Here is a 23796-nt window from a genome sequence, read left to right as displayed (position 1 = left end):
GGACTGCGAGAGGAACCGGAGAACTGACAGGAAACCCATGCAGGCACGGGGAGAATGTGCAAACTCCACATAGACAGCGGCCCGGGGCTGGAATTGAACCCGGATCCCTGGCGCTGTGAGGCAGCAGCGCTAATCACTGGGCCTCAAAGCCCTGTCCTCGGCTGACAGCTCAGCACTGACCGTCACTCCTGTGATCCTGGTCTGAGGCTGGGTCCTCTCTAACAGTGAGAAACAGTCTTACCGTAAATCACCACCAGTGTCTCCTTCATCCCGCTGTGTTCCACCCGACAGGAATACTCGGCCTGGTCCTTTGGATCAAACTCGATCCATTTTCGGATCTGTAGGTGCTGTCGTCATTGGGTAAGATCCCACTAAACAGAGTCTCAGTAATCATCACTCCATCTCTCCACAGATTCACCTCGATGGCTTGAGGGTAAAACCCAGTGATGGCACAGGACAGCCGGTTAGAATCACCCAGACGGGTAAAGGACACGACGGGGGAAACTGAGAGAGAAAGAAAGAAGAGTCAGTACAGGAACCTCGAGATAGAGAGTCCCGGCATCACCCCCTTCACCGACTCTCACTCCCCCCTCACTCACCGACTCTCACTCCCCTCTCACTCACCGACTCTCACTCCCCCCCCCTCACTCACCGACTCTCACTCCCCCCTCACTCACCGACTCTCACTCCCCCCCTCACTCACCGACTCGCACTCCCCCCATCACTCACCGACTCTCACTCCCCCCTCACTCACCGACTCTCACTCCCCCCTCACTCACCGACTCTCACTCCCCCCTCACTCACCGTCTCTCACTCCCCCCTCACTCACTGACTCTCACTCCCCCTCACTCACCGACTCTCACTCCCCCCTCACTCACCGACTCTCATTCCCCCCTCACTCACCGACTCTCACTCCCCCCTCACTCACCGACTCTCACTCCTCCCTCACTCACTGACTCTCACTCCCCCCTCACTCACCGACTCTCACTCCTCCCTCACTCACCGACTCTCACTCCCCCCTCACTCACCGACTCTCACTCCCCCCCTCACTCACCGACTCTCACTCCCCCCCTCACTCACCGACTCTCACTCCCCCCTCACTCACCAACTCTCACTCCCCCCTCACTCACCGTCCCTCACTCCCCCCTCACTCACCGACTCTCACTCCCCCCTCACTCACTGACTCTCACTCCCCCCTCACTCACCAACTCTCACTCCCCCCTCACTCACCGACTCTCACTCCCCCCTCACTCACCGACTCTCACTCCCCCCTCACTCACCGACTCTCGCTCCCCCCTCACTCACCGACTCTCAGTAATTTTTGTCCGTACTCCAGATATTTCCTCAGCCACTCGATACACTCCACCTCCAGGTAACGTTTCCATCGCTGGTTAATGACCGTGCTGCCCTCCCACTTTTGTTTGATGATCTCTCCCCAAGGGACGGGGGTCACCCACACCAGAAGATCCTTATCAAAACTGATGAAATCTAGTCCGCCCACCCATACTGTTTGAATCCAGTCGTATTCCCATCATCACTCAGGTCACAGCCGGTCATCAGCTGGTGTATGTGGATCCCTGTGGATTCGAAAGATCACCTGCCAATCAGGGCCAGTCCCAATAAAAGCTGCACTCACCATGAACCCACCCAAACAGATCCGTTCCCACTGGAGGTCCAGCCACCACACACACACACACACACACAGCCAATCCGGCCCAATCCAACTAGAGGGAAAACCACCAAACACACACAATCAGATTCAGTTGACCAACAGACCTTACAGAGCTCATGCACAACCTCAGCCCCCAGTCCCAGATCCTAATCCGCTCCCAGTTTCTCCCACTCTGACCCAGACGCCCTGCATCCTGAGAAAGAGGCTGAGTGCTGGGAGTTTGAAGACTCACCTCCCGACTGGTTGGTTCGATACATGAGGGTCTGAATATTATCTTTGAGACATCGCTGCCCCTCCTGTGTGAGCTTCTTCTTCTGTTCCCAGGACTCAAACCCCTCGCTCTCCACCATCCACTGCTCCCGGGGGATCAGCTCCCTCCGATCGCTGTCGTACACAACAAACTGGACACCATCCACATAACCGACAGCCACAAACTCCGGGAAACCCGGGATCGGAGTTATTCCCGTGAGGAAATACCGGAGAGAGTGAGCCTGAAATAGAGAGGGAGAGAATTCAGGATAGACACCCTAAAAACACCAACACCCTCACACACACACACACACACACAGAGATCAGGGCATGAACCCCAAAACACTGATTCCAAACTGAGAGCAAGACCTCCACCCAGCCTGACATTGCCCCTCTCGCACCCCATCACTCACCTGCAGACACCTCTCCACACAGAAGGACCAGCTCTATCAGTCCAATCATTGCTACTTCCCTCATGTTGGGGGAAACATTTGGAGGAAACTCTTTTTCAAAGAAAGGCCATTTTCTCAACTCACTCCTTCTGTCTTTCCCTATTTACACTGAGCCTCAATCTGATTGGACACAAAATAGGACTGAACCAATCAGAATAAAGAGATTCAGTGAGTCATCAGTCACCGGCAGAATAGACACAAACAGGGTGAGAAACTGCCTCAATGTTGAGAACTGTCCAATCAGGTAAATACAGCTGCTGACATCATCAGTTGCCGGGTAGAATCAGCTGAAAGGAGTTTGATACAGTGACAGAGGGAAGGACATTAAGAACAGCAGCAGGTCTGAGCGAACCATTCAGTGAGATCACTGCTGATCTGGACCCCAGTTTCTGACTATAAACCATATCCTCAGATATCATTACCCAATAAAAATCTGTCACTCTGAGATTGAAAAGCTCCAAATTTTAACTTTTTATTGTGGAGAGACTGGAGGTGGATTCCACACTGCTGAATTATTTTAACATTATAAACAGATCGATCAGATCACCCAGCAACATTCTAAAAGCTGGGGAATAAAAAACCCTTTTATTTCACCTCCTTTTATTATTCTGGTGATCAGAACTGCACCCCCTCCAAGACCAATCTCCCCTTCCTGAGGTGTGGTGTCCAGAACTGAACACAGTGACTCCAGAAAGTGTCTGACCAAGACTCTGTTAAACTGAAGCTTCACTTCCATCACTTTATATACCAGCCCCCTCCAGATAAAGTTCAATGTGCCCTTAGAGAGAATGGTGAAATGGGCAGACATAAATACAATGCAGAGAAGCGTTTTAAGTGATGCAGTTTGAAGGGAAGAAAATGAACAGTTAATCTAAACTGAATGGGACGGTTATAAAGGGATTGTGGGAACAGAGAGACCTGAGTGAGTATGAGGCTGGCAGGAAGGTGTGATGAGACTGTGAAAGGAGCATATGGACCCCATTGCTTTATAAATAGAGGCACAGAGTACAAAAGCAAGGAGGTCACGCTGAACATTGATAAAATATTGATTCGATCTGAGCTGGAGAATTGTATCCGTTTCTGGTCACGATGTTTCAGGAAGGATGTTGAGGCCTTGGAGAGGGTGCAGAGGAAATTTGGTGAATTATTGGAGATGAGAAACTTCTGACTGACAGTAGGACTAATCCAATGTGTTGGGACAATCATACCTTCCAAAAATCTTGGAAAGACATTGCATTATCTGGTAATGGATGATGACCTCACAATTTTTTTAAGAAGGCCATAAGTTCTCCTTGGACAGGGAGCCAGCCTGTCTTCACCTGAGCTGTGTGGGACTTGAGGAAGAGATGTTTGTTTGTTCTGAACTGGAATCACTTTAATTGATGGGGAATAAAACTGAAAAGCAAAGGCTAGTGATGTTCTGGAAATCACATGGCAGGAACAGACTTTAAGTTTTGAACCTGTTGGTTTTGATGTCAGTCTCCTTGGGGAATAAGTTGAGAAATGGAGACGGCCCGACCTGATTCTCTCTCTACCTTGCCTCAAGTTGTGTCTGGTTCACTACTACCTGCCAGAGAATCCTCATCTGAGTGTAACCTGTCTGCATTTTGGACCTGCAAAGCTGAAACAGGAAGAATTGGTCCAGATCCATATTCTCCTCCGTGCCAAAGCTCTGTTGGTGTGAAACTCCAGACATCCACTGGTCTTCACATGAGGGAACACCAGCTCAACAGCATTGAACCCTTTCAAACTTTATCCTTTATTTTAAAAAGCCTATCCTCTGCATAGAGACCCAATCTCCTTGTTCTTTAATTGTGCAGGAGTTGAGGGCAATGTATTTGCATGAATAGAGAATTGGCTAATGGACAGGAAACATTGATTTGGCATAAATGGGGCATTTACAAGTTGGCCGACTGTGACGAGTGGAGTGTCACGAGATCAGCGCTGGGAAAATCAGTCATTTACAATCTTTATGTGTGACTCAGATGAAGAGACAGAATGTGATGGATCTAAATTTGGAGCAGCTACAAAGATAGGAAATGAGGAGAGATTGAGTTGGTTGGGATTGTGACGTCAGTGTACTTTTGAGAAAGTTTTTTTTAAATCATGATCTCTGCAACTCTCACAGCTTCAATATTTTCTCAGCTCACAGCCTCAGGTAATGTCATTTGCTGCTGGTTTGATTGGAGATGTCCTTTTATTGCTACTTCAATAGCTTACATGGGGTCTGTTTATTTTAACTCTGGGTTGTTTTGTGACCCTGCATTGCTCGGAGGACGTCATGTGTTTTTGGACAGTTTTTTTTTCAGTGAGTTTAAGGTTTCATTTTCTGTTTGGCTGCAGTTAGAGTTGAGTTTTAGAAGGGGCAGCAAGCTGAAAGTCTCTCTCTCCCTAGTTTTGGAAATTCTGCCCATTAGCTGAAAGCCTTTCTGAAGGGGAGAAATCTGCTGTTGGTGGCTTGCCGAGAGTCCCTGGTGTTTGTGGAAGCTGTTCTGACTCCAAACTGTTCCGAATCTATCCAGGGAACTGCAGACTTCGTCCAAAGGACTCAAGTCCAGTATCACATGAGCATTAGACTTTGCTGTGTTAACCCCGTGAACAGGGTATTTTGTCTATGGGATTGGTTTGATTGGAACACATTAGATATATTTGTTGAGGATTATACATTATAGTGGTTGTTTTGTTTCTTGTTTGTAATTGATAAGAGTTCTTGCTAATTTTCTGACTGTACAGATTAACTATATTCTTAAATAAACTTTGTTTGATAAAAGCTCCCCAGTGGGTCATTTGAATCATATCTGAAGGGAAGCCTATCATGTTATTCCGAGCCAAATTGATGATGCAAAACTTATGATCCAGGCGAGCTCCATAAAACCCTTTCTAGTTTCTGACCTCAACCATAACAGGATTGCATTTGTTAGAGTTTAGAAGATTGAGGGGCATCTCAAAATTGTAACAGGAAGAGACAGAGCAGGTGCAGGAAGGATGGTGGGGGAGTCCAGAACCATGGGTTGTCCTCTAAAGATAAAGGGTAAACCATTGAGGACTGAGATGAAGAGAAATATCTTCACCCAGATAGTGGAAAGCCTGTGGAATTCATTACCACAACAAGCCATTGAGGCTAAAACATTGTTTATTTTCAAGAAGGAGGGGCGAAGGGGATCAATGGGGGGAGACTGGATCAGGCTATTAAGCTGAGTGATCAGCCATGATAATAATGAATGGCAGAGCAGGATTGAAGGGCCAAATGGCCTACTCCTGTTGCTCTTTTCTATGTTTCTATGAAACGCAAACTGTATGGAGGACATGGAGAGAGCTGCAAAGTGATGTGGAGAAGTTAATCAAATGGGCTGCAAGGTGGGAGATGGAGTGTAATGTGGGTGGATGTGGGGGTTAGACTGTGTCTCCTGCCAACACAATATGGCCTTCTGCGAATTCGTACTGGTCCGTACGGATGTCACTCTGCTAAACCAGCCAGCCAGTCGCCCTTTACATTGAAGCAAGTCCATCCTTCACTAAGAGCGTCCCACTTTGCTCCACTGTGCAAGGGAGAAATAAAGAGAAGGCAGAGTGAGAAACAGAGTCAGAGTGAGTCTTGGCTGTGAGGCACAGATGATCAAACAAAGTATTGGTTCCAGGAAACCTTGTAAAGTCTGTTTCTTACCTAAAACAGTTCTATCAAAGAGGCAGTCTCGTCTCTTTGTGATATTGTTACGGAGACAAGCACAGTATTAATCTCACACTCAGCCTCTCTGACCTATTGAAATATCTGCAGATTTGAAATGTTTTTTAAAGTTTATTTTAAAGTTATTTATTAGTCACAAGTACGCTTACATTTACACTGCAATGAAGTTACTGTGAAAATCCCCTAGTTGCCACACTGCGGTACATGTTCGGGTACACTGAGGGAGAATTTAGCATGGCCAATGCACCTAAGCAGCATCTTTCAGACTGTGGGAGGAAACCGGAGCACCCGGAGGAAACCCACGCAGACACGGGGAGAACGTGCAAAGTCCGCACAGACAGTGACCCGAAGCCGGAATTGAATCCAGGACCCTTGCGCTATGAGGCAGCAGTGCTAACCACTTGCCATCGTGCTGCCCATAACTGATTCTGTGTAAGAGTATTTCTGAGACCAGGGCTCATTTATTTACTTATTAATTCAGGTAAATGAAGTCAAACAGTTTTGTCTGTGGGTTCAGTGAATGCACATGGCATAATGACTGTGTCTTTGAGTTGAAATGTGGCTTCCTGTTTCACACAGTTGGAAAGCACTCAAACTGCCTGTATGTGGCAGAGGACACAGCTGTGGGGGCTATTCAACTTTGCTATCAAGGATGGAAAAGTAGAACACTTCTTTTAAAATGAGACACTTGTATGCAGTCTACAAGGAACACAGAAACTCCTCCAGGTAGAATCATAGAGGGAGAATGTGCAAACTCCACATAGAGTCATGCAAACTCGGATTGGACCCGGGTCCCTGGTGCTGTGAGGCAGCAATGTGCCACCGTGCCATGCCTTTAAAGCACAACCAGGAAAGCAAATGGTACTTTGGTCTTTATTGTGAAGGGATTACAGAACAGAATAAATCAGCCTTGTGACAAATGTACAGACCATTGTTAACACCACACCTGTAATTTGTGTCAGTGTTTTTCTGGCAGATGTACAGAGAATGTTTATTTGGAATGATTGGGATTTGTTTTATGAGGAAAAGCTGAGCAGGCTGTCCAGTCCTGTTTGAAAGGTTACTATGTTTGTTCGGGAATGAATTGTTTGAAAAAGTGAAGAGTTGATCGGGCAGAGTGAAATCGAAAGGTAAAATAGTGCACAAAGAAACAGTATTTGGAGATTTGATGCTTGGATCAGAGTCGGGAAATTGGAATGTTTGGGAGAAAGTCGACAGGAAGGAACAAATAGTGAGAGATCACGGAGATGTGAGACCAAAGATTAGATTATTGAATCAGGATGAAGAAATGGATGTCGCTGCTTTTCAGAAATGGGCTGTTGATGTCTGGTTGGTGGAATATCAGAAGCAGGTTAGAAAAAAGAAATTAAAGAAACTCACAAAGTTTAAAATACTGTGTGAACAACTGGGTTGTTTATGGTCAGAGATATTCTGACTTGTAAACAAACAACTGTTCCTTTTACTTTATGAATATTCCTCTATTCTGTGCACAGATCTAAAGGATGTGAAGCAACCTGTGTCCATGTGGGTGACACGGTGGCACAGTAGTTAGCGCTGCTGCCTCACAGCACCAAGGACCCAGATTCGATTCCAGCCTTAGCTGTCAGTTTGGATAAGATGCACTTTTGGAGAATCAGCATGGAGGTGATGAGCTAAATGGCCTCCTTCAGCACTGTAGGAATTCTGTGGATTCTATGTGATGCAAGAGGTAAACAATATTCAGGCTTAGGCTGATAAGTGGAAGATTACATTCACACCCACGAGTGCCAGGCAATGGCCATCTCTAACGTTCGTGAAGCTGACTATCTCACCTTGACATTTGGAGTTACAGAATTGTTCTGGTGTTGACAGAGGCTATTTAGCCCATTGTCCTATAATTTTCAAGTTGAAGAAGTTTGTATAAGTTTTGGAATTGAAACACACTCTGTTGGAAACTCCGCCCTCTGTTGTTTCAATGTAACAATCTTCAATGCTTCCTTTTCTGTTATTTGTGAAACGCGGTTTTCCCTTAATTTCAACAACAGACATGAGTGAAGAAAGAAGATGTGATGGAATTTATTTTATCCCCTTTTTAAAGACACGTTTTTAATGTTGAAAAGATCCAGAGTGAAACTTGAAGTGATGTGAGAAAGAATTGTGTGTACAGATGTGTGTGTGTAAACTCCCTGTTAGTGAATGAGGAAAGGCTGTGTGAATGCTCTGTGTTGCTGTTCCTTCAGACCAGCTCCAACTCTGATGTGTTTTCCTGAAAATGGTTAGGTCTAAAGGGGGAGAACAGTTTAACAGTTTTTAAACTGGGAGCTTGTTGCCGCTACAATGAAACTCTGTTGAAACGGGTGAAACATGCGAGATTTCTAATCCAGATACAAATTCACATCTGTCAGAGTGGGGTCGTTTTTTTAAAGCTTTGATGGTGTAACTTCGAATTCAGGAGCTGAATTTAAGGCGATTGCTCATGGATTAGTCTTGTGTTTAAAATCTTCATAAAACTCACCCTGCGGAACATTTGGGACTTTATTTTCGAATCCATTTTTCTCCAAGATTTTTATTCGGAAATATCCAGTTTGAATTGGTGAATCCACAAGACTTGAAGAAATATCTTTGTTCTGCTGAAACCGCCATTACTCTGAAAACATTGTAACCCAGTCACTTTTTAAAATCGCGGTGACAGTGAATTCCTTCACCGAACGTGTTTTAATTTAGAATTAACCCATTCAGCTCCGAGCAGAATAAACCTTTTCTGTTGTTTTAATAACACACACACAGGTAACAATTGTGTCCAATATTGCAAAGTGTAACAATATTTCCAACAGTGACAAGAATGGGAAACTTATCTGCAGCTCCAAATGTCAGATCGCGATGACAGTTTGATACAAAGGCTCTGATATTTCAATAATGTTTGTTATTTCCCCAGACAGAGTGCTTGGGAAGAGGGGATGTGACATAACCACACTCACCAATGAATAACAGACATTAAAAGAAAAAATCAGGAAAGGGCAGAAGATATTGGAATTCATGAGTTCAATACATATGAGATTCGCACCCGATTTCTCACACATTGCGGCGCGAGGCTGAATAAAATACTTGACTACATTTAAAACCTGTTTTGAACAAAATGAGCGAGCCCGCGGCGCAATCATCTGGGCTCTCGTCTCTGTGGCCTCACGGGAGAGGTTCACTCCAGCGAGAATCACAACAGGGACCAGACCCGATGCCTCGCTAGTGGATCCAGAAGCCATTGAAGCCACCCCGAGAAGTTGGGGGGAGTGCCTAGTGGGCAGTGCCGAGCCTGGTATCTTGGAAGTGCCCACCAGACAGTGGGAGTGGGAAGGGTGTGGAGCCTTATTATTTGGAAGGGGGGCTCTACTGGGGTGAGACCAACCTGTGGTGATGGGGGCCGGGGGGGGGGGGGGGGCGGGCGGTGCGCTGCACACTCTGCATTTGCAATTTGAGGTGTGGGGGGGCTACTGCCACTAAGTATTTGCCATCAGTGAGGGAAGTAGCGGGGGCTACTGCATTGCGATCGGTGGTGGGATGGACAGGGAAAGTCGGTCCGAATTGCGGGGAGAGGGGGGGGTCACAGGGTTCAATCTGTCCCAGAGGCGCGGTTTGGTCTGTCCGGGCATGTAGGGTGTCGCGGGTCAATTGGTCCGACCATCAGGGGTTGCATTAGGCCACGGACCGCCGTGGCAGCTGGGGAGTCCGTGTTTAGGCCATGGAGGTCTGGTGAAAGCAGCAGAGGCTGAGTGACAGGTCTCTCTGCAGCTCAGAGCAGAGGGACCTGCACATGCGCAATGGTGTGCTCTGCTGCTTTCAGGCAGCATTCTGGTTATTTAAGACCTGCCCCCTCCCCCCTACAAGGGTGAGAAACAAGTGCATAAGATTGTCGATTTGGATTCGCCTGAAAGACGGATCAGAAACTCTCCCATTTTCATGCTCTTTCTGGACATAGAATTTTTTCATAAGATCGCCCTCTAGTGTCTGTGCAGAATAAACAGCTCAGATCAGAATAGCTCAGAAAGTGCAGCTCCAGATATAGCAATTAATTCCAAACCATCATCACAGTTCCATTTAAACAGAATCACATATGTGGAGCTTGAATCAGTCGGTCGCTGTCACCTTGATGAAATCACATCTTCCCTCATTCTCTCATCCTCTCCTGCTGCTGTTCTTGGGAACTGGTGTTCCTGGATTACAAACCCTGGAATGCACTGGAGGGCACTGGGGATGAGAAAGAAAAACTGAGGCAAAGCCAGCAGAGCTGGAACACACCCAACAAAACCCATCAGACCCCCACAAAAACCAGCAGCAAAATCCATCAGACCCCTCACGCCGAACAATGCAGAAACCTGGAAGAGATACAGAGAGAGGAATACTGGGAAAGGAAAGGGGGCACGACAAAATACTGGCAAGAAAAATCAAGGAACCTCCAAGGATGTTCTTTAAGTACCTGAGAGAAAAGGATAAGGAAAGAGTAAGGCCTGTCGGAGACCAATAAGATAGTCTGTGAGAGAGGAGGGAGAATGTGTTGAGGTTGTGAATAAGTACATTGCCACTGTCTTTGGGAAACAGGGAGCAATGCTGACATTGCACTTAAAGAAGTGTGTGAATTACTGCATCAGATAAACATTGTAAGAGATGATGTATTCAGGGATTTTATAACTTTGAAAGATGGTAAATCACCGGGTTAAAAGAAGCAAAGGAGGGAATTGCAGAGGCTCTGATCATCAGAATCATTCCTCCCGGGCTGCAGGAGTGTGGAAGAAGATTAAATGACTGCCAACATTACACCATGGATTGAAAAGAGAAGGGACAATCTGAGTAATTATATACCAGTTAGTGTAACTTCGGCAGTGGGAACATTATTGGAACCAATTATGGGGAACGGTACAAACCTTCATTGAGAAAGGCACAGATTAGTCGAGGAAAGTTAGCGTGGATTTAAGGGGAGCTCATCTCAAGCTTTCTGACTGAAAATTTGGAAGAGGTGAGAAGGAGGGTTGATGAGGGCAGTGAGGTGGACATGGTCAACATGCATTTTAATCATGCTTTGGACAAGGTCCCACATGGCAGGCTGGTCAGAAATGTAAAACTCATCGAGATCCAAGAGACATTGACAAATCAGACCCCAAATTAGCTCAGTGGCAGGAAGCAAAGGGGTAAGGGGTTGATTGCGACTGGAATGATGTCCATGATGTGGAGATGCCGGCGTTGGACTGACCATCACTCATCTGATGAAGGAGCAGTTCTCCGAAAGCTCGTGATTCCGAATTGGATTTTAACCTGATGTTGTGAGACTTCTCAGACCTAAACAAGACTTCTTGTTACCAGTGGGGGTTCCACAGGACCCAGCACTCACACCCTCACTTTTTGTAGTTCATGTGAATCATTTAGATTCAAATGCAGCGGGAATGATAAAAAAGTTTACAGAGGTACAAATATTATCTGTGCGGGTGTCAGTGAAGAGGAAAGCTTCAGATTGCAGGAAGATAGAGATGGCCTGGGCAGTTGGGAAGAACATTGGAAAATGGAATTCAGTCCGGAGCAGTGAGAGGTGATGGATTTCGGGAGGATTAACAAGGCAAAGGGATTCCCCAGAAATGGGAGGATAATGAGTAATGTGGAGGATCAGAGGGATCCAGTAGTGCGTGTCCACAGATTGGGAAAGTTTTCAGGACAGGTTAGTTACCTGGTAAAGAAGGTACATAACATGCTTTTCTTTCATCAGTTGAGACAGACAGCAGAATGGTTTTGCTAGAATTGTAACAACACCAGACAGACGACAGCTGAAGCACTGTCTGAAAGGATGGTAGACGCAGAAACTCTCACCACATTGGATCCATTCTTGGACGTCGAGTCGAAGAGCTGTGATCCACAGAGCTACAGATCGAGTACAGGAGGTGAGATTAAGCAGGAGAGTTCTTCATGAACAGGAAGGGATATGATGGGCTGAATGGCCTCACTGTCAATCATAAATATTCTATCCTTCAACATTCCAACCACACACCACCAGCAAATCCCATCAGACCTCCAAACACCAGCTAAACCCAGCAGACCCCAAACACTAGCAAAACCCATCAGACCAAGATTGGTGGCATGGTGGACAGTGAGGAAGGTTATCTCCAATTGCAGCGGGATCTTGATCAATTGGGCCAGTGGGCCGGCGAATGGCAGATGGAGTTTAATTTAGACAAATGCGAGGTAATGCATTTTGGTAGATTGAACCAGGGCAGGAGTTACTCAGTTAATGGTCGGGCGTTGGGGAGAGTTACAGAACAAAGAGATCTCGGGGTACATGTTCATAGCTCCTTGAAAGTGGAGTCATAGGTGGACAGAGTGGTGAAGAAGGCATTCGGCATGCCTGGTTTCATTGGTCAGAACATTGAATGCAGGAGTTGGGACGTCTTGTTGAAGTTGTACACGGAATTGGTAAGGCCACACTTGGAATGCTGTGTGCAATTCTGTTGACCCTATTATAGAAAGGATATTATTAAACTAGAAAGAGTGCAGAAAAGATTTACTAGGATGGTACCGGGACTTGATGGATTGAGTTTTGAGGAGAGGCTGAATAGACTGGGACTTTTTCTCTGGAGTGTAGGAGGCTAAGGGGTGACCTTCTGGAGGTCTATAAAATAATGAGGGGCATAGACAAGGTAGATAGTCAATATCTTTTCCCAAAGGTAGGGGAGTCTAAAACTAGAGGGCATAGGTTTAAGGTGAGAGGGGAGAGATACAAAACTGTCCAGAGGCGCAATTTTTTCACACAGAGGGTGGTGAGTGTCTGGAACAAGCTGCCAGAGGTAGTAGTAGAGGCGGGTACAATTTTATCTTTTTAAAAGCATTTAGATAGTTACATGGGTACGATGGTTATAGAGGGATATGGGCCAAATGCGGGCAATTGGGATTAGTTTAGGGGTTTTAAAAAATATATAAGGGCGGCATGGACAAGTTGGGTCGAAGGGCCTGTTTCCATGCTGTAAACCTCTATGACTCTATGACCACAAACACCAGCAAAACCCATCAGACTCCCAAACACCAGCAAAACCCATCAGACTCCCGAAACACCAGCGAAACCCATCAGAGCCCCAAACAGCAGCGAAACCCACAAGAGCCCCAAACAACAGCAACACCCTCTGGAGCCCAAAACACCAGCTAAACCCCCAAGAGCCCCAAACACCAGCTAAACCCATCAGAGCCCCAAACACCAGCTAAACCATCAGAGCACCAATCACCAGCAAAACCCATCAGACCCCCAAACACAGACCCCCAAACACCAGCAAAACCCATCAGACCCCCGAAACACCAGCGAAACCCATCAGAGCCCCAAACAGCAGCTAAACGCACAAGAGCCCCAAACACCAGCTAAACCCATCAGAGCCCCAAACACCAGCTAAACCATCAGAGCCCCAAACACCAGCTAAACCCACAAGAGCCCCAAACACCAGCAAAACCCATCAGAGCCCCAAACACCAACAAAACCCATCAGATCCCCAAACACCAGCGAAACCCATCGGACCCTCAAACACCAGCTAAACCCATCAGAGCCCCAAACACCAGCTGAACCCATCAGAGCCCCAAACACCAGCTCAACCCATCAGAGCCCCAAACACCAGCTGAACTCCAAAACTCTACTGCACACCCCAAACATCCAGCTAATGATCAGACTCATCACAAAACACGACTGAAATAAAAACCTGTGGGAGCGGCACAGCTCAGTGACCAAATTCAGGGAAAAGTCTGGGAGTTACAAATTCCTTCAGGAAATTGAGCAGCTCAGAGGAGGCTGTCCAGGGTGAGATGTTTCCGGATGTCTCGACACCTCAACACCCACAATGTCTCCACCCTCAGACTGTACAGGAGCAGCCGTCTCCAGAAGGCCAGTCTCAAAGCTCAGTGTTGGATTGGATGAGCTGCTCTTTAGTGACGATACAGCGAGAGACAGACACTGAGCTCACATCCCACCCACCAGATTGTACAGCTAAATCCAGCGGGAATATCCCAGTTAGAAGGATCAGCTCCCAATATTTATCAACACAGTTCATACCTCAGGTACTTGTGGAGGATCTGGATGAGGAATCCCCATCATCAGAAGCTGTTAAAGGAAGGAGAGGTGTTAAAAAATTGTTCAACATCAGAGAGACAGAGACAGAGACTGTGGATATGATAAAGAGAGAATGAGAGAGATAGAGAGACACAGAGAAAAAAAGAGGTTCTCACACACCCATACTAACGGTGACACAAAGAAGCCTGCACACCCACACACAAACGCATGATGCACGCACGCGCACACACACAAACAGACGATGCACGCGCACACACACACAAACTAACGTTGAAACAGAATGCACAGGGACAATGTTTGATGATCAGCTTACTATTTGCAGGATTGTAGTTGCTCTTCCCTCTCCCTGTAAAACATGGAATGCTCAGTGAGTGACGAGACTGAGAGAAAATCAGAGACAGAGGCTGGAACTCTCGCTCGCACTGAGCCCCGACAACACAATTCTGAACCCTCACTCCCACCACAACCCGAGACCCTCACTCCCACCCTGACACAAGACCCTCACTCCCACTCTGACCCTGGACCATCACTCCCGTCCTGTCCCTAGACCCTCACTCTTAGCTGAGCCCTCACTGATACCCTGAACTCCTCACCCAATTTGAGGTCCTTCCCACAATTCTCAGACACTCCCCCTTTATCATGAGCCCCTTACCGTCCCTATCCCAAACCTGCAGCTCTTCCACCCGCTCTGTACAACCACCAGCCCCCCCCATCCCCACCCCCACACCAATCTGAGACCCACAGCCTGAGCCACCGCCACCCTGGAATACTCTCCCAGAATCCCTGCCCCCAGTGAGCTGTCATCCGGTGGCTCTGACATCCATCATGAAATGATTCGAAAGGCTAGTCATGGCACAAATCAATTCTAGCCTCCCGGACTGCCTGAATCCACTACAGTTCACCCACCGCTCTTTTCCCTCCAATTCCTACCTTTCTTGTTGTAGATGACGACAGCCACAATGATGAGAGCGATGAGCACGAGGACCCCGACCACAATCCCGACAGTAACAGCAACCTGGGAGCGAGACTTTGGTTCTGTTATAGAGAGAGAATCAGAGAGACTGAGTGAATCAGGGAGAGGGAACAGTGAGACTCAGAGAGAAATAGAATGTGAGCGAGTGGGAGAGAATGAGAGAGAGGATGAGCAACTAAGAGTGAGGAAGAGAGAGAATGAGAGACAGAGAAAGATCAGAGAGACAGAATGAAAGAGTGAATCAGAGAGAAAGAAATAGAAATGTGAGAGAGAATCAGAGTGAGAGTGAATCAGGAAACACAGGATATACAACATAGAAAATGGCCTTTCGGCCCATCCAGTTGATGCTGGTATTTATGTTCCACTTGAGCCTCCTCCCATCATTCCTCATCTAATTCGACCATTTTAACTCTATTCCCCTGTCCCTCATTTGTTTGTCTATCCTCCCCTTAAACTATACTGTTCAGTTCAGCCACTCCCTGTGGCAGCGAGCTCCACATTCTCATCACTCTTTGGGTGAAGAGGTTTCTCATGAATTCCCCATTGGGTTTCTTGTATTGATGGCCACTGGATATGCTCTTCCCACAAGAGGAACACTCTCGATGTGTCTGGTCTATAAAAAAAACTTTCCTAATTTCAAATCCTCGATTAGATCAACCCTCAGCCTTCTGTTTTCCCGAGAGCAGAGACCCAGCCGGTCAATCCTTTCCTGAGATGTCCACCCACTCATTTCTGGAATCATCTCTGTAAATCTTCTCTCCACTCTCTCCCCTGACTCTATATCCTTTGTATGAAATGGTGACCGGAACTGCACACGGCCTTTAAATGTGGTCTAACCAAGGTTTGATACAGGTTTAGCAATAAAATCCCTACTTTACAATTCTATCCCTCGAGAAATCAAACCTGGTTTTCGATTATATTTTGTTTATTGTCTAACCTGTACTCTATGTTTACTGATTGGTGTATTTGTACATCAAGATCCCTTTGTTCCTCAACCCTCCCTATTCATCGTTAACTGAAAAATACCTCACGTTTTTCTGTGCTGAACTTTATTCACCAACTATTTGTTCAAGTTTATTCATGTCCTATTAATTTATGATGTGGAGATGCCGGCGTTGGACTGGGGTAAACACAGTAAGAAGTTTAACAACACCAGGTTAAAGTCCAACAGGTTTATTTGGTAGCAAAAGCCACACAAGCTTTCGAGGCTCTGAGCCCCTTCTTCAGGTGAGTGGGAATTCTGTTCACAAACAGAACTTATAAAGACACAGACTCAATTTACATGAATAATGGTTGGAATGCGAATACTTACAACTAATCCAGTCTTTAAGAAACAAAACAATGGGAGTGGAGAGAGCATCAAGACAGGCTAAAAAGATGTGTATTGTCTCCAGACAAGACAGCCAGTGAAACTCTGCAGGTCCACGCAACTGTGGGAGTTACAAATAGTGTGACATAAATTCTGATTCTAGGATCGCATGATAAAGACTCAGGAGGAAAAAAGCAGAAATATTTATGTGAAATAGTGTGACATAAACCCAATATCCCGGTTGAGGCCGTCCTTGTGTGTGCGGAACCTGGCTATCAGTTTCTGCTCCGCGACTCTGCGCTGTCGTGTGTCGCGAAGGCCGCCTTGGAGAACGCTTACCCGAATATCAGAGGCCGAATGCCCGTGACCGCTGAAGTGCTCCCCAACAGGAAGAGAACAGTCTTGCCTGGTGATTGTCGAGCGGTGTTCATTCATCCGTTGTCGCAGCGTCTGCATAGTTTCCCCAATGTACCATGCCTCGGGACATCCTTTCTTGCAGCGTATCAGGTAGACAACGTTGGCCGAGTTGCAAGAGTATGTACCGTGTACCTGGTGGATGGTGTTCTCACGTGAGATGATGGCATCTGTGTCGATGATCCGGCACGTCTTGCAGAGGTTGCTGTGACAGGGTTGTGTGGTGTCTTGGTCACTGTTCTCCTGAAGGCTGGGTAGTTTGCTGCGGACAATGGTCTGTTTGAGGTTGTGCGGTTGTTTGAAGGCAAGAAGTGGGGGTGTGGGGATGGCCTTGGCGAGATGTTCGTCTTCATCAATGACATGTTGAAGGCTCCGGAGGAGATGCCGTAGCTTCTCCGCTCCGGGGAAGTACTGGACAACGAAGGGTACTCTGTCCACTGTGTCCCGTGTTTGTCTTCTGAGGAGGTCGGTGCGGTTTTTCGCTGTGGCGCGTTGGAACTGTTGATCAATGAGTCGAGCGCCATATCCTGTTCTTATGAGGGCATCTTTCAGCGTCTGGAGGTGTCTGTTGCGATCCTCCTCATCCGAGCAGATCCTGTGTATACGGAGGGCTTGTCCGTAGGGGATGGCTTCTTTAACGTGTTTAGGGTGGAAGCTGGAGAAGTGGAGCATCGTGAGGTTATCCGTGGGCTTGCGGTACAGTGAGGTGCTGAGGTGACCGTCCTTAATGGAGATGCGCGTGTCCAAGAATGCAACCGATTCCGGAGAGTAGTCTATGGTGAGCCTGATGGTGGGATGGAACTTGTTGATGTCATCATAGAGTTGTTTCAGTGATTGTTCACCATGAGTCCAAAGGAAGAAAATGTCATCGATGTATCTAGTGTATAGCACCGGTTGAAGGTCCTGTGCGGTGAAGAAGTCTTGTTCGAACCTGTGCATGAAGATGTTGGCATATTGAGGTGCAAATTTGGTCCCCATGGCTGTTCCGTGTGTCTGGATGAAGAACTGGTTGTTGAAGGTGAAGATATTGTGGTCCAGGATGAAGCGGATGAGATGTAAAATTGCATCTGGAAACTGGCAGTTGTTGGCGCTGAGCACTGAGGCCGTTGCAGCAATGCCATCGTCATGGGGGATGCTGGTGTAGAGTGCTGAGACATCCATTGTGACGAGGAGCGCTCCTGGTTCAACTGCTCCATGTGTGCCGAGTTTCTGTAGGAAGTCCGTCGTGTCGCGACAAAAGCTGGGGGTTCTTTGTACAATGGGTTTCAGGATGCCCTCGACATAGCCGGAGAGGTTCTCGCACAGGGTCCCATTGCCCGATACGATGGGACGGCCGGGTGTGTTTGCCTTGTGTATCTTCGGGAGGCAGTCGAGATCTCCAACGCGGGAGATCTCACCTTCAACAACCAGTACTTCATCCAGACACACGGAACAGCCATGGGGACCAAATTTGCACCTCAATATGCCAACATCTTCATGCACAGGTTCGAACAAGACTTCTTCACCGCACAGGACCTTCAACCGGTGCTATACACTAGATACATCGATGACATTTTCTTCCTTTGGACTCATGGTGAACAATCACTGAAACAACTCTATGATGACATCAACAAGTTCCATCCCACCATCAGGCTCACCATAGACTACTCTCCGGAATCGGTTGCATTCTTGGACACGCGCATCTCCATTAAGGACGGTCACCTCAGCACCTCACTGTACCGCAAGCCCACGGATAACCTCACGATGCTCCACTTCTCCAGCTTCCACCCTAAACACGTTAAAGAAGCCATCCCCTACGGACAAGCCCTCCGTATACACAGGATCTGCTCGGATGAGGAGGATCGCAACAGACACCTCCAGACGCTGAAAGATGCCCTCATAAGAACAGGATATGGCGCTCGACTCATTGATCAACAGTTCCAACGCGCCACAGCGAAAAACCGCACCGACCTCCTCAGAAGACAAACACGGGACACAGTGGACAGAGTACCCTTCGTTGTCCAGTACTTCCCCGGAGCGGAGAAGCTACGGCATCTCCTCCGGAGCCTTCAACATGTCATTGATGAAGACGAACATCTCGCCAAGGCCATCCCCACACCCCCACTTCTTGCCTTCAAACAACCGCACAACCTCAAACAGACCATTGTCCGCAGCAAACTACCCAGCCTTCAGGAGAACAGTGACCAAGACACCACACAACCCTGTCACAGCAACCTCTGCAAGACGTGCCGGATCATCGACACAGATGCCATCATCTCACGTGAGAACACCATCCACCAGGTACACGGTACATACTCTTGCAACTCGGCCAACGTTGTCTACCTGATACGCTGCAAGAAAGGATGTCCCGAGGCATGGTACATTGGGGAAACTATGCAGACGCTGCGACAACGGATGAATGAACACCGCTCGACAATCACCAGGCAAGACTGTTCTCTTCCTGTTGGGGAGCACTTCCTGTTGGGGGTCACGGGCATTCGGCCTCTGATATTCGGGTAAGCGTTCTCCAAGGCGGCCTTCGCGACACACGACAGCGCAGAGTCGCGGAGCAGAAACTGATAGCCAGGTTCCGCACACACAAGGACGGCCTCAACCGGGATATTGGGTTTATGTCACACTATTTCACATAAATATTTCTGCTTTTTTCCTCCTGAGTCTTTATCATGAGATCCTAGAATCAGAATTTATGTCACACTATTTGTAACTCCCACAGTTGCGTGGACCTGCAGAGTTTCACTGGCTGTCTTGTCTGGAGACAAGACACATCTTTTTAGCCTGTCTTGATGCTCTCTCCACTCCCATTGTTTTGTTTCTTAAAGACTGGATTAGTTGTAAGTATTCGCATTCCAACCATTATTCATGTAAATTGAGTCTGTGTCTTATAAGTTCTGTTTGTGAACAGAATTCCCACTCACCTGAAGAAGGGGCTCAGAGCCTCGAAAGCTTGTGTGGCTTTTGCTACCAAATAAACCTGTTGGACTTTAACCTGGTGTTGTTAAACTTCTTACTATTAATTTATTCCAGTTCTCCTCAAAATCAAATAATTCCCCCAATTTGATGTTATCTGCAAATTAAGAAATGGTATTTTTGATTCCAATATCCAAGTTATGGAGTGTAAGTTGTGAACAGCGGTGATCCCAGCACTGATCCTTGTGGAACACTTTCTGTAACTCTGAAACACCCTTTACTCACACTCTGTGCTTTCTGTCCCAAAGTCAGTGAGTGATCCATTCTGTCACTCATCCCCTAACTCCACATGCTTTCACCTTGTCAATCAGTCCATCACGAATCCCCTTTTCTATTACATTTGAAAAATTATATGATATTATATCTATTACATTACCATTGTCTATTCCCTTTGTTACATCCTCAAAAAATCCACTAGTTGGAGTAAAACAAGAATTTCCATTTCAAAATCCATGCTGAATATGCATTGTTATTGGATTTGATTCTCGATTTTCATGAATTGTCTCCAATAGAAGGAATTCCATTATTTTTCTGAATTCTGATCTTAATCTGACTGAAGTAAACTTCCAGGATGCACTGGGTCCGGTCCTACTGTAATATTTGATGTGATTTATTATTGTCACATGTATTGGTACACAGTGAAAAGCATTGTTTCTTGGAAACACCAGGCTCTCTCCATCCTCTGATATTCCACGGTGCCCAACCTCCTGTAATATCCCAGGATACACCAGGCCCTGACACACTGCAATATCCCAGGGTTCACGGGGCCCCACCATACAGTAATATCCCAGAATACCCCAGGCCCAGACCTACTCTTGTGTCCAATGTTACACCAGGTCCAGTGCGATCCCAATATCCAATGATACGCTGTATCATGTTGCATTGTGGAACCATGATATATAACGCATTGAATAATATTTATTTCCCTCTCTATATATCCTGGGTTGACAGCTCAGCACTGACCCTCCCTCCTGTGATCCTGGTCTGAGGCTGGGTCCTCTCTAACAGTGAGAAACAGTCTTACCGTAAATCACCACCAGTGTCTCCTTCATCCCGCTGTGTTCCACCCGACAGGAATACTCGGCCTGGTCCTCTGGATAAAACTCGACCCATTTCCGGATCTGGTAGGAGCTGTCGTGATTGGGTAAGATCCCACTGGACAGAGTCTCATCAATCATCACTCCGTTTCTCCACAGATTCACCTCGATGGCCTGAGGGTAAAACCCGGTGACGGCACAGGACAGCCAGTTAGAATCACCCAGACGGGTAAAGGACACGACGGGGGCAACTGAGAGAGAAAGAAAGAGGAGTCAGTACAGGAACCTCGAGATAGAGAGTCCCGGCATCACCCCCTTCACCGACTCTCAGCCCCCTCACTCACCGACTCTCACTCCCCCCTCACTCACCGACTCTCACTCCCCCCTCACTCACCGACTCTCACTCCCCCCTCACTCACCGACTCTCACTCCCCCCTCACTCACCGCCTCTCACTCCCCCCTCACTCACCGACTCTCACTCCCCTCACTCACCGACTCTCACTCCCCCCTCACTCACCGACTCTCGCTCCCTCCCTCCCTCACCGACTCTCACTCCCCCCTCACTCACCGCCTCTCACTCCCCCCTCACTCACCGACTCTCACTCCCCCCCTCACTCACCGACTCTCACTCCCCCCTCACTCACCGACTCTCACTCCCCCCCCCCACTCACCGACTCTCACTCCCCCCTCACTCACAGACTCTCAATTCTTTCTGTCCGTACTCCAGGTATTTCCTGAGCCACTCGATACACTCCACCTCCAGGTAATGTTTCCATCGCTGATTGTCGACTGTGCTCCTGTCCAACTTGTTTTTGGTGATCTCTCCCCAGGGCACCGGGGTCACCCACACCATGTGATCCTTGTCGAAGCTGAGGAAATCATGTCCGTCCCATCCCCTTTGGTTGAATCCACTCGTGGTCCCATCATCCCTCAGGTCACAGCCAGTCATCAGCTGGTAAACATGGATCCCTGTGGATCAGAAACACAAACAGCCAATCAGAGACAGTCCCAATGGGCGATCCCACCTGCACAGCCAATCAGAACGAGTCTCACTGGGCGATCTCATCCTACCAGCCAATCAACATCAACTACTCTGCCCCCACCACCCCCCCCCCCCTCACACACAGCCAATCAGAGGCAGCCTCCCTGGAAACAATCCCTCCACACATTCACAGCCAATCACATTTCCTGTCACATCTCCAATCGCAGCCAATCAGCCTCTGGCTCACGGTTCCTGATCCACTCTGTGTTTCCCCTCATTCCCACCTGGATCCCGGGTGCTGGGAGAGTGAGCACTCACCTCCTGTCTGGTTGGTGCGGGTCATGAGCAGTGGAATAGTAAGTTTGGAGTACATCTCCTGCTCCTGTGCGAGATCCTTCTTCCGCTCCCAGGCTGCCCGACCCTCGCTCTCCACCATCCACTGCTCCCGGGGGATCAGCTCCCTCCGATCGCTGTCGTACACAACAAACTGGACACCGTCCACATAACCGACAGCCACAAACTCCGGGAAACCCGGGATCGGAGTCATTCCCGTGAAGAAATACCGGAGAGAGTGAGAGCCTGAAATAGAGAGAGAGAGAATTCAGGATATACACCCTAAAAACACCAACACCCTCACACACACACACACACACACACAGAGATCAGGGCATGAACCCCAAAACACTGATTCCAAACCGACAGCAAGGCCTCCACCCAGCCTGACATTGCCCCTCTCACACCCCATCACTCACTGACCCAGGGTTAATGCCCCAGTACCCAGTCTGGCATTGCCCCTCTCACACCCCATCACTCACTGACCCAGGGTTAATGCCCCAGTACCCAGCCTGGCATTGCCCCTCTCACACCCCATCACTCACCTGCAGACACCTCTCCACACAGAAGGACCAGCTCTATCAGTCCAATCATTGCTGCTTCCCTCATGTTGGGAGAAACATTTGGAGGAAACTCTTTTTCAAACAAAAGGCCATTTTCTCAACTCACTCCTTCTGTCTTTCCCTGTTTCCACTGAGCCTCAATCTGATTGGACACAAAATAGGATTTAAACCAATCAGAATAAAGAGATTCAGTGAGTCATCAGTCTCCGGCAGAATAGACACAAACAGGTTGAGAAACTGCCTCAATGTTGAGAACTGTCCAATCAGATAAACTCTGGGGGATAAAAACCCCTTTCATTAAACCTCCTTTTATTATTCTGGTGATCGGAACCCTCTCCAAGACCAATCTCCCCTTCCTGAGGTGCGGTGTCCAGAACTGAACACAGTTACTCCAGACAGGGTCTGAACAAAGACTCTGTGAAACTGAAGCTTCACTTCCATCACTTTGTCTCCCATCCAGACACAATCAATTGTTCCATTAGACAGGTTGGTGAAATGGGCAGACACAGGGCAGGTGAAATACAATCCAGTGAAGTCTTTGAAGTGATGCAGTTTGAACAGAAGAATGTACAGAACATAGAACATAGAACATTACAGCGCAGAACAGGCCCTTCGGCCCACGATGTTGCACCGACCAGTTAAAAAAAAAACTGTGACCCTCCAACCTAAACCAATTTCTTTTCGTCCATGAACCTATCTACGGATCTCTTAAACGCCCCCAAACTAGGCGCATTTACTACTGATGCTGGCAGGGCATTCCAATCCCTCACCACCCTCTGGGTAAAGAACCTACCCCTGACATCGGTTCTATAACTACCCCCCCTCAATTTAAAGCCATGCCCCCTCGTGCTGGATTTCTCCATCAGAGGAAAAAGGCTATCACTATCCACCCTATCTAAACCTCTAATCATCTTATATGTTTCAATAAGATCCCCTCTTAGCCGCCGCCTTTCCAGCGAAAACAATCCCAAATCCCTCAGCCTCTCCTCATAGGATCTCCCCTCCATACCAGGCAACATCCTGGTAAACCTCCTCTGCACCCTCTCCAAAGCCTCCACATCCTTCCTGTAATGTGGGGACCAGAACTGCACACAGTAC

At 47.7% G+C, this 23796-nt stretch overlaps 2 protein-coding genes and 1 pseudogene across 3 annotated transcripts in view; 1 reads left to right on the top strand and 2 right to left on the bottom strand.

Annotated features, from left to right (window-relative positions):
• Positions 1–23796, top strand: part of LOC144496917 (popy class I histocompatibility antigen, alpha chain E-like) — an 820139-nt gene that overhangs the window by 708531 nt on the left and 87812 nt on the right. The gene's annotated exons all lie outside the window — the stretch shown is intronic.
• LOC144496946 (major histocompatibility complex class I-related protein 1-like) lies at positions 255–8616 on the bottom strand (annotated as a pseudogene). The gene is made up of 4 exons (XR_013498476.1): positions 8553–8616; positions 1905–2163; positions 1306–1577; positions 255–504 (listed from the first exon to the last, which is right to left on the bottom strand). The product of XR_013498476.1 is annotated as a major histocompatibility complex class I-related protein 1-like (transcript).
• The window catches only part of LOC144497685 (uncharacterized), a 71208-nt gene continuing 56200 nt past the window's right edge, over positions 8789–23796 (bottom strand). Inside the window, exons 15-22 of the mRNA XM_078219127.1 lie at positions 22681–22794; positions 22121–22381; positions 21517–21789; positions 20808–21071; positions 15051–15155; positions 14434–14466; positions 14103–14150; positions 8789–10279 (exon numbers count right to left, since the gene is read on the bottom strand). Of these exons, the coding sequence (XP_078075253.1) occupies positions 14104–14150; positions 14434–14466; positions 15051–15155; positions 20808–21071; positions 21517–21789; positions 22121–22381; positions 22681–22794 (1097 nt within the window). The 3' untranslated portion in view covers positions 8789–10279; position 14103. The remainder of the gene's footprint in view (positions 10280–14102; positions 14151–14433; positions 14467–15050; positions 15156–20807; positions 21072–21516; positions 21790–22120; positions 22382–22680; positions 22795–23796) is intronic.

This window comes from Mustelus asterias, chromosome 8 (assembly GCF_964213995.1).
Source record: "Mustelus asterias chromosome 8, sMusAst1.hap1.1, whole genome shotgun sequence".
Taxonomy (NCBI): Eukaryota; Metazoa; Chordata; class Chondrichthyes; order Carcharhiniformes; family Triakidae; genus Mustelus; species Mustelus asterias.
The sequence above is the reverse complement of the archived record's forward strand: the minus strand, read 5'-3'. Positions and strand labels throughout refer to the sequence as shown.